The sequence below is a fragment of the Opisthocomus hoazin genome, chromosome 20 (genome assembly GCF_030867145.1).
Source record: "Opisthocomus hoazin isolate bOpiHoa1 chromosome 20, bOpiHoa1.hap1, whole genome shotgun sequence".
Taxonomy (NCBI): Eukaryota; Metazoa; Chordata; class Aves; order Opisthocomiformes; family Opisthocomidae; genus Opisthocomus; species Opisthocomus hoazin.
Window position 1 is genome coordinate 8,686,518 of NC_134433.1, and position 15,963 is coordinate 8,702,480.

At 45.7% G+C, this 15,963-nt stretch overlaps 2 protein-coding genes across 3 annotated transcripts in view; one reads left to right on the forward strand and one right to left on the reverse strand.

The window, feature by feature from the left end:
• The window catches only part of ANKFY1 (ankyrin repeat and FYVE domain containing 1), a 32,129-nt gene extending 24,690 nt beyond the window's left edge, over nt 1-7,439 (forward strand). Inside the window, exons 18-25 of the mRNA XM_075440421.1 lie at nt 1,057-1,257; nt 2,320-2,496; nt 2,929-3,076; nt 3,332-3,422; nt 3,755-3,879; nt 4,094-4,240; nt 4,730-4,820; nt 5,596-7,439. Coding sequence (XP_075296536.1) covers nt 1,057-1,257; nt 2,320-2,496; nt 2,929-3,076; nt 3,332-3,422; nt 3,755-3,879; nt 4,094-4,240; nt 4,730-4,820; nt 5,596-5,728 — 1,113 coding nt within the window. The 3' untranslated portion in view covers nt 5,729-7,439. The remainder of the gene's footprint in view (nt 1-1,056; nt 1,258-2,319; nt 2,497-2,928; nt 3,077-3,331; nt 3,423-3,754; nt 3,880-4,093; nt 4,241-4,729; nt 4,821-5,595) is intronic.
• On the reverse strand, nt 454-15,954 carry CYB5D2 (cytochrome b5 domain containing 2). 2 transcript variants are annotated; one of them, XM_075440423.1, is made up of 5 exons: nt 15,569-15,954; nt 15,319-15,459; nt 14,115-14,301; nt 12,271-12,522; nt 454-3,052 (listed from the first exon to the last, which is right to left on the reverse strand). In XM_075440423.1, the coding sequence occupies exons 1-4, from the start codon at nt 15,813-15,815 to the stop codon at nt 12,309-12,311; spliced, it is 789 nt and encodes a 262-aa protein (XP_075296538.1). In that variant the 5' UTR covers nt 15,816-15,954; the 3' UTR covers nt 454-3,052; nt 12,271-12,308. The 2 variants fall into 2 exon arrangements, with proteins under 2 accessions (XP_075296538.1, XP_075296537.1); XM_075440422.1 differs by lacking the exon at nt 454-3,052 and having other exon boundaries at nt 10,121-12,522.
• Nucleotides 15,955-15,963: the final 9 nt, after the last annotated feature.

The window sequence follows — 15,963 nt, forward strand, 5'->3', positions numbered from 1 at the left end:
TATCTGCCCGTATGATGGATTAATTCAGGAAGTTATACTGAAGGAGCACAATGACACAGAAGGCTTCTTGCAGTGTTAGTCTTCTGATGTAATGATTGGAATTCAACTCTTCTGTCCCTAATGTGAATGGCAGGCAGGAGCAGGGCTGTATTCCGCTGCAATTACTCATTAGATCAGCTGTAGTGTAAAACTCCAGAACACTCGACTTTCTTCGTATGTTTGGGAAGTGTCTTCTGTTACTGAGTAAACTAAGGTGATGTAACTATGAGTTACACTTCATTTTTCATTACGCATAATCCTTAAGCAGAAGCTTGAAATAGCAGTAAAAGAAATTAATGCATAACATTTCTGGGTCCTGCTGTTGAAAGTGACATCAAAATGAATGACAGAACATAGTCACAAAGCAGCCATGGCTGTAAACTGCTGCTTGATGCAGACAAGTGATTAAACACCTTATTTGAATTTGCAAGACTTTAATATACTGTTTGCATAACAAACATGCCTGAAATTGTTACATTTTCAGTGAGGGAGCTTTGAAGTGTTTGGCTTCCAGAAAACTTGTGCTTGAGAGTCAAGCTAGGGAAATAGCTGTAGTGCTGAGTCTATGGAAATGATACTTCAGGTTTGTATACTGTAGTCTGTACATTATTCTTTCAGATAAAAATTGAATTCTATGAATTGTTACTACTATAAAGTATTAACATCAAATACCTCAAACTAATATTAGTTTGAAAGCATTCTCTTGGAATCCTTGGCTGTGGTCTTGAATGCTCATTTCTTCCCCCAAATGCCTGGCTACATGGGCATAGTTACTCTGAGCTACTTAAATGGCTATATAGCACAGGATTGAGGTCAGCCTATCTGGAGAAACAAATGCCAACTTGCTTCACTTACACTGTGGATTTGAGCTCCTGCTGCAACTGTTTGGTGTCCCAGGTGAAGGCGGCTGGGTATGTCACAGAACTAAACTAATAAGCCTCCTCTACTTTTCAGAGTTAGGGAAGGATTTGTGTATTACTGAATCTTCATATAACAAACTTCCTGGTTTCCTTCTAGGATGCAGAAGGAAGAACTCCCATCCATGTTGCCATTAGCAACCAACATAATGTTATCATTCAGCTTATGATTTCACATCCAGATATTAAGCTAAATGTACGTGACAGGCAAGGAATGACTCCCTTTGCATGTGCCATGACATACAAAAATAACAAAGCAGCTGAAGCAATTTTGAAGAGGGAGCCAGGAGCTGCTGAACAGGTAAGCTGGGAGTATTCAAAGCATGCTGGTCGTCTTACTGCACTAATCCATGGTAACAGGTGTTCTACAAGCAAATTCTGTGTTACCCTTTTGTGGCTTTACATGCAATGACGTTTGCAAGATGCCAGTTTTCCGTAGCAGGATTTCTTAGGAAAATGTAGGTGTGTATGTGCTATGTGTGAGAACATCAAGGATTAGTGTCTCATCAAACCTTATCTCATTTTGTCAGTACTAAACTGACGAACAGGCATAGGTGTATATTAGGAGAAATTTCTGACTCTACTCTTGTCTTGTGCTGAAGTAGTACAAAAATAATGTATTACCTAGATTTCCTAAAGCTATCCAGAATAGAAACCCTGACCTAAAGTAACTGAATAATAGATGCTGTGCTGCACTGCTGAACTATAAAACCTCCAACTGTATCTTCAGGATTCTGGTGTGACACTTCAGGCAGCTGTTCAGGAGTTTCTTCCTACCCTATGTAAGTTTAATTATTAGTAAAATATCTGAGTGTTTAGTGAGCTCTTGTATTATATCTAAAGTGTGGTTACAAATACAGCCAGTTCTAAATATGCTTTAACATCAACTTCAAGGCAAAGATTGAGCAACAACATGCACTTGGTATTAAGCTGAAAAATGAATACACTTTGCATCAGTGTGGCAGAATTGCATGTTGCTTCCTTCTCTGATGTTAACTGCCAGATTGACTCGTTTGTTTCATTTAACTGAGTTTATCATTAATTGCTGCTCGTACTTACTACAACCAGCTGTTAACCTTTTGTCTGCACAATGCGCTCCAGTGTGTGGTCAAGAAATGACAAGGTTGTAAAGCAGTCTGAAGCAGACTAGAGGGAGCAGTTGCAGCTGATAATTTCTCAGTTCAGTTTATTTGATAGTCACATCTATCAAATAAGTCTCTAATGTCAAGCAGTGAAAGGACCAAGACTCTAGAGCTCAATTGAAGTAGAAGGAGCAAGTATCTCTTGGTCAAAGTACATCCTACTCCATAACAGTTTGCTACAGAAATAATGGATTTCATTTCACGTGCCCTTTTTGCCACAGGTTGATAATAAAGGTCGGAATTTCCTACATGTAGCTGTTCAGAACTCAGACATTGAGAGTGTGCTGTTCCTGATAAGCGTACAGGCTAATGTAAACTCTCGGGTTCAGGATGCCTCCAAACTAACACCTCTCCACCTGGCTGTACAAGCTGGCTCAGAGATCATTGTACGTAATCTGGTATGTACTGGAGAGTAATTTTTTCCTCTACTGAAAAATACACATTCTGCATTAATGCACACTGCCTGTAGGCTGGAGAAGTCAGCTGAAGGCCACCGCTTATTTTTCGTAAATGGAACTCCGATTTGCATAAAGTTCCCTTGTCTTGTACTGTTAGCTTAGCTGCATCAGTAGCCTTTCTATGAGCGTTTGATTTGCAGCAGTCACTAGGTGGTGTGGTTCACTCTGAAGGAAGAACCTTACCTTGCACTTTCTGCACGCTTCAACACAAACACAAGTTGCAGCAGCTCAGTAATGATAGCATTTTGTAAACGATGGAGGCCTAGAAGTATCTCTGTACAGTGGAGTCTGTGTGCTTCATTCACAGAAATAAACTGTTAGCTAATAGCCATGAAAATGTCTTTGAACATATTCCTTCTTGCATCTTGACAGCTGCTTGCAGGTGCCCAGGTGAATGAACTGACTAAGCATCGTCAGACTGCTCTTCACTTAGCAGCCCAGCAAGATCTGCCCACAATCTGTTCAGTCCTTTTGGAGAATGGAGTAGATTTTGCAGCTGTAGATGAAAATGGAAATAATGGTAAACTTCTAAAATTATACAAGTAGATGTAAACACTTCAGTAGGTTTCTTAACGATATTTTGTAGTGGTAGAGACAGCTCACTGAATGGGCGCACTCTTCAAAGGTGAAAAAGAACGAAAGTCCATGAAGTCAAAGCTGGTAGGAGTTTTGGAGAGGGGGGAAGTGGAAGGGGAGTGCTTAATTTTGTCAGGCTGTAATTATTGTGGACATTAGCTACTTCAGTTTCCTGAAGTGTCTGTGTTTTGCTTTTCAGCTCTTCATCTGGCAGTGATGCATGGCCGTCTAAACAATATCCGGGTCCTCCTCACAGAGTGCAATGTGGATGCAGAAGCCTTTAATATTAGGTAATCAGTATAGTCTTAACAGCCGAAAAGAATCACAGTCTATTTTAAAATGTGGGTTGGTGTGTCTACATAACCCCCCCCCCCAAATTTGGCTTGGATTATAGTATTTCTATACTAATTTCATAGTGAAATGTGCAGAGCATGTTGTGTCTAAATTGCGTGGAAATTATATATACCAAGAAGGGTAAGTTAAAGTAGCCAGTTGTGTATGATTTACTGAGTTACTTAGGTGGAGCATTGTTTACATCTGAACAAAACTTGAAAACGAGAATTGGATGAGTAAGTGTAGTAGCAAGCAGATGTTGATCAGGATAACAAACTTTTTTCCCCAGAGGCCAGTCACCAATGCATATTTTGGGACAATATGGGAAAGATAATGCAGCAGCCATATGTGACCTCTTCTTGGAGTGTATGCCAGAATACCCTCTAGACAAACCTGATGCTGAAGGAAACACAGGTAGGTGAGATTCAACAGCTATTAAACTTGAAAGTCACTGAAGTTGTGTTAATGGTGTGTCATTTTTAAAGCTGGAATAATTGGCAGTAGTGTGTTATATACAGAAAGATGCAAGCATTACACAGAAACTTAATGAAACATCCTACTCTGGACTGAGTGTAACACAACACCTACGACTCTGCTAGCAGGGAAGTGTCTGGCTTTTATTTTTCAGTGCTCCTGTTGGCTTATATGAAGGGAAATGCTAACTTGTGTCGTGCAATAGTGAGAGCTGGGGCTCGTCTTGGAGTTAACAACAATCAAGGAGTCAATATCTTCAACTACCAAGTTGCTACAAAACAGCTTCTCTTTAGACTGCTGGGTAAGTACTGCTTGTTATGCTTGGAAAGTGTTTTTTGTTTCTGCTTCTGAGATACTTCAGTGGAGGAGAGAACTCTGGACATCTGACTTAGTCATTCCAGAGGGGCTGAACTTCTGAATACGGTACCACTTTAAATGGGGGGCAGAAATACTAATTTTTCTCATGATCAACTGGAAAGTTGCACAATGCAGAGCTGTTAAATGCTACTTTTTCTGGAAGGATAGACGTGGAGACTTCTGGCTGGTGTCGTAGTGTGATCTAGCTTAAAACCTAGATACTGCTTTTTAACTTGTGCTGTGTAGTTGCTGTGGGTAATGTATAGCTGCTTCCATCAACATTGCATTTTCTACAAAGAAGACTGCAGCTACTGCAAGAGCAGCTAAATTGATTATACTGGATGCAACCTGAAACTGGAAAAAGCCTCCTGTAATGTTGCAGTATACTCAGGTGTCTGAGCCCATTTTGCCTTGACATTTTTGCCTCTAACAGATATGCTGACAAAAGAACCTCCCTGGTGTGATGGCTCCAACTGCTACGAATGCACTGCCAAATTTGGAGTCACAACGAGAAAGCATCACTGGTAATATGACATATCTGGCTGTGCTTACAAGGAAACGGATTCCTTTCCCAAACGTAGCTAGGCTTGTTCCTTCTGGTGGTTTAGGAAACCTCCATATTAATGGAGGTGTATAACCAGTAATCCAGCTGAAACATTCCACTCTGTCCTAGATCTTGTGGTCTGACTAAAATCATGTCTCAAGCAGTTTGTACACCTAATATTCTGATTTGTTGGAAATGAGAAAGTCAAAGTTCCAGCAGTGAAATGGAGGATTTGCATGCCTGCTTTCAGTAGTGGGGCTGACTTGCTCTGAAAGAGGTGACAGATCTGGGCAGCCACTGCCAGCTTAGGTTAGGCATGCTCTTTGTAATGTGGAAATGACTGAAGATGCTGACTGGAGACGTGAGTTACCTTTTCTTAACTAGTCTGAACTTCCACAAAATGTGCTGGGTTAGATGGAAGCTAAATTCAGACTTTTCTCTTGGAACAAGTAAGACAAGCCCAGTGTTCCAGAGAAACTGCACGTGGATCAGTTAAAGTAGTACTAGGTGACTGACTAGTATATAAGCAGCATATCTTTTTTTTGGCATTCAGTTATTACATGAGGGGTATTCAGTTATTTTTTTGGTATTCAGTTATTACATGAGGGGTATCAGAAGATAGAAGAAAAATGTAGCATTTCAATTGCTGCTGAGCCTTTTTAGTGATACTGTCATTGATGAAGAAGATTAAACAGTGAAATCCAGTGTTCACTATAAGTGAACTCACTCTTCTCCCACCTCTCTTCTGTCAACAGCCGACACTGTGGACGCCTGCTCTGCCATAAGTGCTCAACAAAGGAGATTCCTATCATAAAATTTGATCTGAACAAGCCAGTTCGAGTTTGCAACATCTGCTTTGATGTCCTGACTCTGGGAGGAGTCTCCTAGTATGCTGTGGAAGTAAAGGGATTCCCAGTCAGTGCTCCTGACAGCAGCTCTGCTTACAAGCCCTCTGGATAGGGAAGAGGAGGCCTATACATGTCTTCTGCAATAGACTGAACTAATTAAGGACCCTGTTATGATATATTCTGGTATAAATGACTTTGTATGACTGTAAATGTATCGGGCTGTGATAGACTTCACTAGGAATTTGAGTGGATCATTGAAACCAAGTGACAAAAGAACTTTAGACCCTCTTCTAGTTGCAGTGGGGTATGGAAGCTAAAATTGTTAGGCTGATGTTTGAATTGACATAAAACAGGTCTGTCCTTGACATGGTGCTTTGCACTGAGCAACTCTATTAAGTCCTGTGGCTTTCAGGCTGCTTAGTAGAGATGGCATTAAGTTTCAGGGTAACCAGGTATCTTTCTTTGCTTTGTCTTAAAGATAATGTTCCCTTTCTCTAGAGAAGACTTATCATGAAGCTAGACTGAGCTGTTGCAACCACTGTCCATTTCAAGAAACTTTTCAAAAATGGGGGGTAGTCCTAAGCATAGCTCAAGAATTGTGGCCTTACAATAGAAAGCTTTACAACATCTGATGCAAAGCAGTCAGAATTGCAGATCCACATCTTGATACCTCCTCAGTAAATGTCTCATTAGCTTTAGCATGTTCAAGAGAAGTGCAAGACTGTTTTAGCCAGTAAATACTCTTGCTCATACCTGCTAGAGCTGTCAGAAGTCTGTTGCACTTTCATATTTACGTTGCTAGTCCTTCCAATTCATGAAACTTGCATAAATGAACGTAAGTGTGCTGAAAAGCCTAAGCACATGCTAAGTGGAGAAACACTAAAACTGGTTAAGTAGTCTAACTTGCAATACAGCAATAAATGCTGAAGTGCATTATGAATCCCCTGAGGGAGAGTAGCACTTTCCTTTGGTTGAAAGACTCTGGTTAACTGCTGCAGGAGAGTCAGTAATCCTACCAGCGTAGAACGTGCTGTACCTCTAGACATTAGATTTGGGTCCAGTTCCAGCAGGATTGTTGGGGAGTGGGAGTGTATTTGGAGGCTTCCTGTTAACATTAAGCCTCTGGCCTTGAAGGAAGGATTCTGAACTGGTAGTGTGGTGCTGGGCATTTGGATTAAGCTGCAGTACTTTTATCTAGGCTGGTTGTGCTCTCTTAAACATGCTGAATCTGTAAAAATTCAACACCATGTTGTCTAGGTAAACAGGAAAAATACTTTGCTGATAAGGTTATGGTTTGGTGGGCAAAGGCTTCAGTCAGGAAAAAGTGTGTACATAAGCAAACTACATGCTGTACTAAGGCTGTTTTCATCCCAAGAGGTGAACCCAGGTTTAGACTCAACTCAGCATTCCTCATCTCGACTCCATGAACTGGTGTGCATTGATTTAATGACTGTTATCTCCAGTGTACAATATGGACAAGTTGACACATTGCCCTACTTGGAATAGTGACTTGTCAGTCTTAATGAGTAAGATGAGATGATAAACCAGGCTGCTGCTTTTATGGGAGACTTGCTTGAGGTTTTTCTCAAACTTGTACAAGAAAAGGACAGAAGAGGGTGTAATTGCTGACACTGCACGATGAATTTCACATCAAGTATCACCTGATCTGCACTTTGATCTTCCAATATGCATATATAATAACTGGAATCTCACCGTTGTAACACTAGAGAAATAATGGATGATAATACAAATTTGCCTCACTGTTTAATGTCTGCTGCTGTCATGTTCTAACAGAATGCCCTGGGTGACACAACTGGTCTCTAACACAGTTGCTAATACAAATGGTGTGTCTCTTGCATAATATTCTAGAGGTGGAAAATAATGGTGTCTGAAGCATTTAACTGCAAGCTACAGTTTGTGGGGGTTTTTTTTTTTGAGTGAAGTAGATAATGGAGAAGGTACTTCTAGTGCATTGCTTTCTGATGTTTCAGAGTATCACTGGCTGCAAGTCTCTAGCAGTGCAAGATAATGATGGAGAGAAAGTGCATTTGGTGAAAGAAGTCGTGACCATTATCATGGGATACACTTGTGCATTTCCTTCTTGGTTTGGAGCTGTAGTGCTGTGGAGTGGCAAGTGTGTGCTCAGAATACTGAAAGATAGTGGTAGAGGAGTGCTCTTGCAAAGCCAGAGCCTATGGACTTCAACTTAATTGGAAAACTGCACAATATATAATCGATAAAGCATTTAAACATCACTTTTTCAGTGACTTCTGTGGACAGGGTGAGGGAAACAGGGAGCTCAGTTCTAACAGAATAAGCAACCTTTTAAATGATGAAAAATGCAGGTCTTGTGAAAATTCAACTTAATAGAAAGTTTCAGGCTGGCTAGTTACTCTTTCAAAAAGTAGAATATTAATTGCAACTGCCTGAAACTCTGGGAGAGGTCTGGGAAACCACATGTAATACTCTTAGTTTGCTGTTTACATCCAGTACTGTACCAGCTTTCTTACTGAAGTCTGAAAGGAAAGTTAGGGTTACTGATAAGCTAGAGTACAGCCTGAAGTGTTAATTAAATTTAAAGCAACTACAGTGAATTTGATAATTTTAAAGTGCCTTTGAGATAGTTTCCTTCCAGCCAACTCTAAATAGCTTTCTGCCAGAGTTAAAGAGGAAAAGCTCACAACCTGAACCAAAACCCGAGTTAGTTCTAGTTCAGCTAAAGAGGCTGACCCCACCAACAGCTGGTGGGGCTCAGTCCTTTATGCACTCTGCCTAGTGTTGGTCTGAACTCCCAGACCTCCGAGATTTTGGGGGAGTTTTGCTGGCAATGCTCCACTGCAGGGTGCAAACACAAATGGAGGCACTCAGTAATGCAGTAGTGGTCAACACATTTCTCACTCTGTAAATAACTGCTCTTCCTTTTTGTAGCATACTACAGTTGTGACCAAAAACCCCATCCCTCTTACCCCTGCTGTCTTTAAGTTGTATCTATTAACTCGAGACTCACATCTGCCAAGCACTGAACAACAGGGTAAATGGAAAACAAACTTCTGTCCCTGGGAAGGGATGCTGTCAAACGGGGCTTCAGGCACTTCACCAGGGTTGCATGGGAAAGTCTGTGGCGGTTCATACTGTAGCTGTTTGTTCCGAGCCTGGATTCCTTTTCATTGCAGTCACCCAGCACTCTTGCAGAACCACAAAATGTGGTCTGGCTTAAGTTTTAATTTTTGTATCTGAAAAAGGTGTAGTTGCTGTTTCGCACCACGGAGTGAGAATGTTAGTGTTGAAGGTACTAACAGAGCATAGCAAGTTGCTGGCTAAAAGCTGACAGATGCCTTAATGACTTCCTGTGCTGCAGATCAATGGCTCGTACAACTTCTCACATACTGCTTGTAAATTAACATGTAACAATATGGGAGGCCAAGGCTGGACTTTTTTTTTTTTGTAGATCAAATGTTAATAGGCAAGTCCTCTTTTTCCTGTAACCAGCAGAGTTGGGTACTGCAGCAAACTCATCTCTAGAAAAATTAAAGCTTGTAAGAGTGACAAAAATCATTCTGAACCTTCTAATACCCTCTGTGAAATAGAAAAGGAAGTCTTAGAACAATGGCATTTTATCTGCAGTGTTTGTCTGGAGTCATTGTAAAAATGTATTTTTCCAATATGCATTACTTTGTTGTGTAATGATTCTACTTGTAATAAAATGCATAACTAGATAATGCATTGTGAGGTGGAAACCTTGTTAAGAAAGTATCTTCTCTTGTAGAGACAGGTGCCCCTCTGCAAGCTATCCTTTACAAACCACGAGGAAAACTAAGGCTATAACGCTGAACTGGGCATGACAGCTTTATTCTTTGTTCTGAAATTATTCCAGGTACTCATTTTAATGTTGTGGAGCTGCTACAACTGTTCTCTTGGCTGACAAGGTCTGGCCTTACAGTTTATACCATATAGTCATCTTGATGCCTTATACTAGACTTATTTGTAATCATTCTTATGAAATAATCTGAACTTCCTACAGGCTAGAGCTGGTTCACGGAGTAAGTTGGTTCTCAGCTCAGCTGCACTTAACTGGCCAAACTGAGCTGCACTGACCCAAAGTACCATGCTTAGTGTGTTCAGTTGTACGCTGGTGGGCAGCTGAGCCTCCTGGAAGGGCAGGTAACTGCTGCAGCTTTACTTCAGGAAGAGGAAAGCTTCCATGCAATAGCAAAACAAACCCCACCATCTTGGTGAGATTGCAATGCATTGGTCTTTTATTAATAAAAAACTTGCTTAAGTATGGATCAAGGGTGAGCTTTATGAGAGCACTATCTTGACATGACCTCTGTGTGACTATCACAGTTTTCTTCCTCCCCCTTTTCTACCCTAGGAGAATCTAGCTGAGCTTTTGAATTAGCATAGAAACAAGATAATCTTGGAGCACTTCAGGTCAGTGAGGGAGTCCCCTTATTTGCTTTAATAGGTGACTTATTCCTAGTGCAAGACAAATTTTTTCCTCTCTAGTGTTCCCAAACAAACTGAGTAACAAGCTGTGAATGGGCTTTCAATCACCTTTAAGCAACCCCATCCCCCCTTGCCTGCCTGCAGCAGCTTATCTGATTTTTGTGTATCTTGAGATCAGAACCTTCCCCTCAGCATTCCAGCGCTATTTGCATAGTGCTCAAGCATTACAGCAAGATGAAACCTGCTTAAAAGCTACACAGCTGATACACTCTCACTAGGCCTCCAACTTGTGATGTTGACGTGTCCTTGTGTCTACTTTTTACAGAATTTAATAATCTGGAATTTGCTATGACACTTAAAAGACACTTGCCAGTCATTTTTGGGGATGGTTTGACCTCTAAATGCAAGTCCTTGTTACAGAAGACATGTCCAAAAGCAGATGGCATGCTGACACAACACCCCTAAAAAGGTAGTGACAATGAAGCGCTGCTCTGCAGCTCCTTCCTGCAGGTTTCACACAGCCTTATCTGCAGGATTATTACATGAAGCGAGCAGCCCACTGCTCTCCCGAGATGGCACACGCCCGGGCCGAGTTCCAGCTCCAACAGCGTGACTGGGGCTGGAAATGCTGTGATGGCTCGGCCACACATGGGCTTCTGCTGACGGCTGGCAGCACTGGCACAGCTGCCTGGAAGTGTCTTGGAGGACTTCTCAAGATTGTGGTGGAAAAGAAACACAACAGAACTGGGTAGGGAAAAAACCCCAACCACTCCCTCTCCCCATTTATTACAAGCAGCATGTCCACATGTAAATCGCTGTATGGCTCCCGCGCGTGGCAGCTGCAGCCTTGTCTAAGCGTCACAGGCGAGAAGCGCTGTGGTGTGTCATGCTGTCACCACAATGGAGGGATTACTCCTGCTCGGAAAGCAGCGCTGCCGGGCCTCCTGTCATCTCACTAGTTGTTGCTAGTGTGGGACTTGCTTTACAGGTGGTAGTAGCCCAAAGCTTGCGTTTATAAATGCCTCTATAAATAGGTGGCAGCTGCCTGAAGGCAAAGAACTGAACACAGCTCAGCAGGGATCTGTGCCGCTGCTGGACCCTGTGTAACCTGGGTGTCTCTCCTGAGGCTGCAGCTCCCCAGAACCTGATTCTAACAGTAGACTCTACAGCAACCAGGAACTGCCTCCCTGCAGCCCGTGGTTTACAGCACCTAGGCCCTACACAGGTAATCCCTTGTCCCTTTTGGCCCCGCACAGAAATGGTAATAACTTGCCCTGCTCTTCTAGGAGTCACTCATCTTACTGAATTGTGCCAGCTGTGATAAAATATGTGATGGACTTCCAGAGAGCTGGGCCTGGTGAGAGTGCCGCCAGCCTCCAGTTACAGCCGATGGATGGGTACCAGATGGGAGGAGGTCATACACCAGCGTGGGAGCAGGAGGCAGATAACAACCGGTCGGTCATGTTGCGACATAGCTTTGGTTATTGCTTGTTTCAAACTACCAATTCTTGATCTGAGTAGTTTGAAAGCAGTGAACCAGAGGACCAGGATGGTGAGGTGAATACAATACAGAACAATGATCCTCACAGGTGGTTTCCGATATCTTCTTTGCACAGTATTCAGTACAAACACTAAATGAGGAAACGCAGCTATGACCTTTGCCTTCTGTATTCCAAGAATTAGATAAAGCTCGTGTATAACCAAACTGCACAAGTTCATAGATAATAAGTATCTTAATTATAGGAGAAATTGCAGGCTTCTTCCTGCTACCTTTATACTCTGGAGTAGATCAGGTGACGGGGAAGGAGCATTAGCACTACCATGCAGTAGGCAGAGTTCAAGCAACTGGAGGGCTGGGCATCAACTGAGCTCAGCGATGCCGCAGCAGCTCTTGGGCTCACTCCTCCAAACACAACACACTGCGCCCACCGCCCTGCACACAAGCATCTATTTCCTGACTGCAGAAGAAATCAATTTTTAATCAATTTTTATAATTCAGGCTGTGCACCTTACTTGGCTAAAGTGTTTCCTCCTTCTCTCATCTCCACGCGTTAAAGAAGAGTCTCAGATAACACGGTTTAGTTACTGCTCCCTTTCCACAGGCGGAAGGGCACGAAGCTGGAGCTGCCCACCCACCTGCAGGACTCCACGCCCCTCGGACCCAGCGCCGGGCATCACGCTGTGGGGACGCACTGCTCGGCCAGTGGATGGCAGCCCGCATACTCCTCCAGGTGAGGATCATCCAGGTCGCCGCGGTCGCCGTGCTCGGCGGAGTCCGGCTGGCCCCACGGGGCACCAGTGGTCCTCACACACACGCAGTGACTCCCCCTCGAACCAGGGCGGTACAGCTTCCGAGGGACTCCAGCCCAGTCTCTGGTCACTCCCCCACTAGGAACGGAAAATTAAAATACATCACTCTCCAAACCTGTGGAAACGCTTCCAGCAAATTGAGAATCATTAGATAAAAACCAAGACAATCTGGGAGAGTTAGAACTAACGATACACTCGCTGAGGGAGACTTTGCTCCCGACAGCCAACATCCCACAGCTTTCTGATACCTTTTTATTGGCTGTGCTTCAGAAACCTGTGGCCTGAGCCTGGTTTCATCAGTGCTGCTACATGCTCTCACCCTTCTGGGAGCAACCAACTTCTGCTTCCCACGTTTCTATTGCTAGGAAAGGAATCATAGCCTCATGTGGCACAGCATGTCTAGCGGAATAATGCCTTTTTTGGGGGTAGCCAATTGCTCACAGATAACCACACACCACCTTCTGTGCTGTGACTGAACACAGTGACTTTGAGTACTTGGGCAAAATTAAAAAAACAGAAAAGTCTCAATTACTTCCACAACTACTTCACAGTGTCTCTTTATGGGCTAAACCCTGCCTGTTCCCCTCACTACTGCATCTTTTCAGCCTGGAAACTCTTACACAAGAGACTGCCACACAACACCCAGTCCCAAGGCTGCTTGTCCCAAGGCTGCTTGTCCCAAGGCTGCACCCAAGCTCGGTCACGCACAGAAGCGGATCCCTCGAGGCATGCAGTGCTACTGGTGTACGGAAATAAAGCCTAAGCATTTTGCAGTGCGGTCTGTGAAGTGATTTTATCTTAAACCAAAATAGTCCCTAAACTGAGAGAGGAATACAACTAAATAGGCCAAGCAGCAAATGACTACTCAAAGCTCAACCTAATTTTTATGTGGTTTTAAGTGAAAACTGTTGTGGCCGTAGCCTGTGAGACAGGCTGCGAAACTGTCTGAAAAACACGAGCCAAGCCTTGCAGTCCTGGCAGGTGAGAAAACCTGTTTGAATGCAGCAGACTGTCCCAGTGGGATTCTTTCCTGTTCTCCTGAGAACAGGAGGATCACGTGCACATGTGGCAAATTCTGAAACCTGATTTTGAATCCAGTGTGACAGGAGAGTTTTTGCCTCAGAAATAAAATTCCTAAAAGTATTAATGATTGGGATGAGACTGTATTTTCCTTTTACCCGCTCACCAGGCCAGTCAGCAGAGCTCCCCTCCGCTACCTCACACTGGAGAACATTTTCACCAGCCCAACCTACACCTCCGTGCAACTCCAGACTGGGTGGAGGCTACCAGCAGCTGCTGGACTGGCAGAGAAAATCTAAGGACTCTGATTCACACAGGAGCAGTGGAGAACAGCACTGCTGCTCCTTGCCCCCTGGCTCTGCCTCTGTCAGAAAGCACAGCCTGAGGAATGCAGACAGGGGAAGGGACCATGCCCGGCATATTCCAGCAATGCCAGCACTTGGCACATCAGGACCAACCTGTGCCCTTCTGCGGAGAAGTGAGCAGACCTCACCTACACACTACAGAGTGCGGTGGCTACAGGAGCCGGAACATCTTCCTACGCCACTCCTGCTAGCAGAGGCAATGACAAAGCTCAGAGCATCCCAAAACAGGGCAGAAATGCTCCGCTCCAAAGGGTCCAGGCATGACAGCACGAAGGCAGAGTTTACCTCTGTCTAGAGCACCAGAATCGGCTGCCCTTAGCAGAGCTCCATTCAGAGTTGCAGGGTGGGAACTGCTGCTTCCTCTGCTTGCTTTCTGCGTGGAACTTCAGAGCTTCCTCAATCGCAGCCTCAGCCTGCCTCAAGGCTTCTGTTGGTGCCCCATTTTCATCATAGAATCTGCCCACCAGCATCCCTGTGAGAGAAGACCAATTAACACCACGGTGTTTCCAGGTAAGGAAAATGAATGGTTCAGGTTTTTTTTAAAAAAATATGTTATTTAAAGACAAAAAAAGGAGGCTCTTGCCATGGCCCAGTTTTAAAACCGAACTGAGCTTACACCCCTTCCGTTTTTGGTCACACAGCAATTTACCCATATCAATAAATCCATGCAGGCCAAGCTTAGGCACAGACTCATTAAAGGTCAGAAAGTCAACCCCACCTTCAGCTGCAGAACCCAGAAGTCTCACAGAATCACAGAATGTTCGGGGTTGGAAGGGACCTCTGTGGGTCACCCAGTCCAACCCCCTGCCCAAGCAGGGTCACCCAGAGCAGGCTGCAGAGGACCTTGTCCAGGCAGGTCTGGAATATCTCCAGAGAAGGAGACTCCACCACCTCCCTGGGCAGCCTGTTCCAGGGCTCCATCACCCTCAGAGGGAAGAAGTTCTTCCTCATGTTCAGCTGGAGCTTCCTCTGCTTCAGTTTGTGCCTGTTGCCCCTTGTCCTGTCGCTGGGCACCACTGAAGAGTCTGGCCCCGTCCTCCTGACACCCACCCTTCAGATATTTATAAGCATTGATAAGGTCCCCTCTCAGCCTTCCCTTCTTCAGGCTGAACAAGCCCAGCTCCCTCAGCCTTTCCTCGTAGGACAGATGCTCCAGTCCCCTCATCAACCTCATTCCCCAGAACAGCTTCCCCGCACCACCGCTCCGACGGCCTCCTCAGCCCCACCAGTGCCAGCACTCGCAGCAGACGAGCGAAAGCCAGGCAGAGAGCTGCAGCTGGCAGCGTGCGGTAGGAGCACTGCTGAGCTTCGCCATGGAGGAAGGCAGCCCTCCAAGCAGGCCTGATGTGGCGGCCGCTCCAGCCGATCCCCGACAGGCCTCGGCGCAACCCTTGCCGAGGCGGCCATGCTGCAGACGGGAGCACCGCGTCCCCTGACCTTGCCCACTCACTCCCCTCCGCGCACCTTTCCATCGCCAGAGCCACCTTACCCACAGGCTGGTAGTTGTCGCCGTAGAAGGAGAGCCAGCTGCGGATGGCGAGCATCTCGCCCGGCGACAGAGCCGAGACATCATCCACCAGCCCCGCTGGGGTGAAGTCGCCGGTGGCGAACGCCCTGCTGGCATCTCTCCCTGGGGAGAGACGGGTGGTGAGCCCCAGCCAGCTCCCCGCACCCTGTCAGGCCCCAGCCAGGCCCGAACTCGCAGCCCCGGAGGCCTCCCCCTGCCCCGCCGGTGGTACCCGCGAGGCCGCTGTAGGCGCCGCCGGGGCCGTAGTGCTTTCGGCCGCGCTCCACGTCGAAGACGCGGCCCAGCACGGCGAGGTAGAGCCCGGGCTGCCCCGGCGCCCCGCGGTACCGGGCCAGCTGGGCGGCGCTCAGCAGGCGGCGGCGGGCGGGCAGCAGCCAGGCGCGGGGATCGAACCCGCGGCCCAGCAGGCAGGCGGCCCCCAGGCACAGCAGCGCCGCCACCGCCGCCCCCCGCCGCATGGGGCCGCGCCACCCCGCCGGGCGGGTCACGCGACCGACCCCCCGCTTCACGACGCTTTCCTCGCCGCACGGCGGCCGCGCTTGACGGCGGCGTGGCCAGCGCCCTGTGAGGCGGACGCCATCCCGCTCGCCACCGCGCCGCTTTACG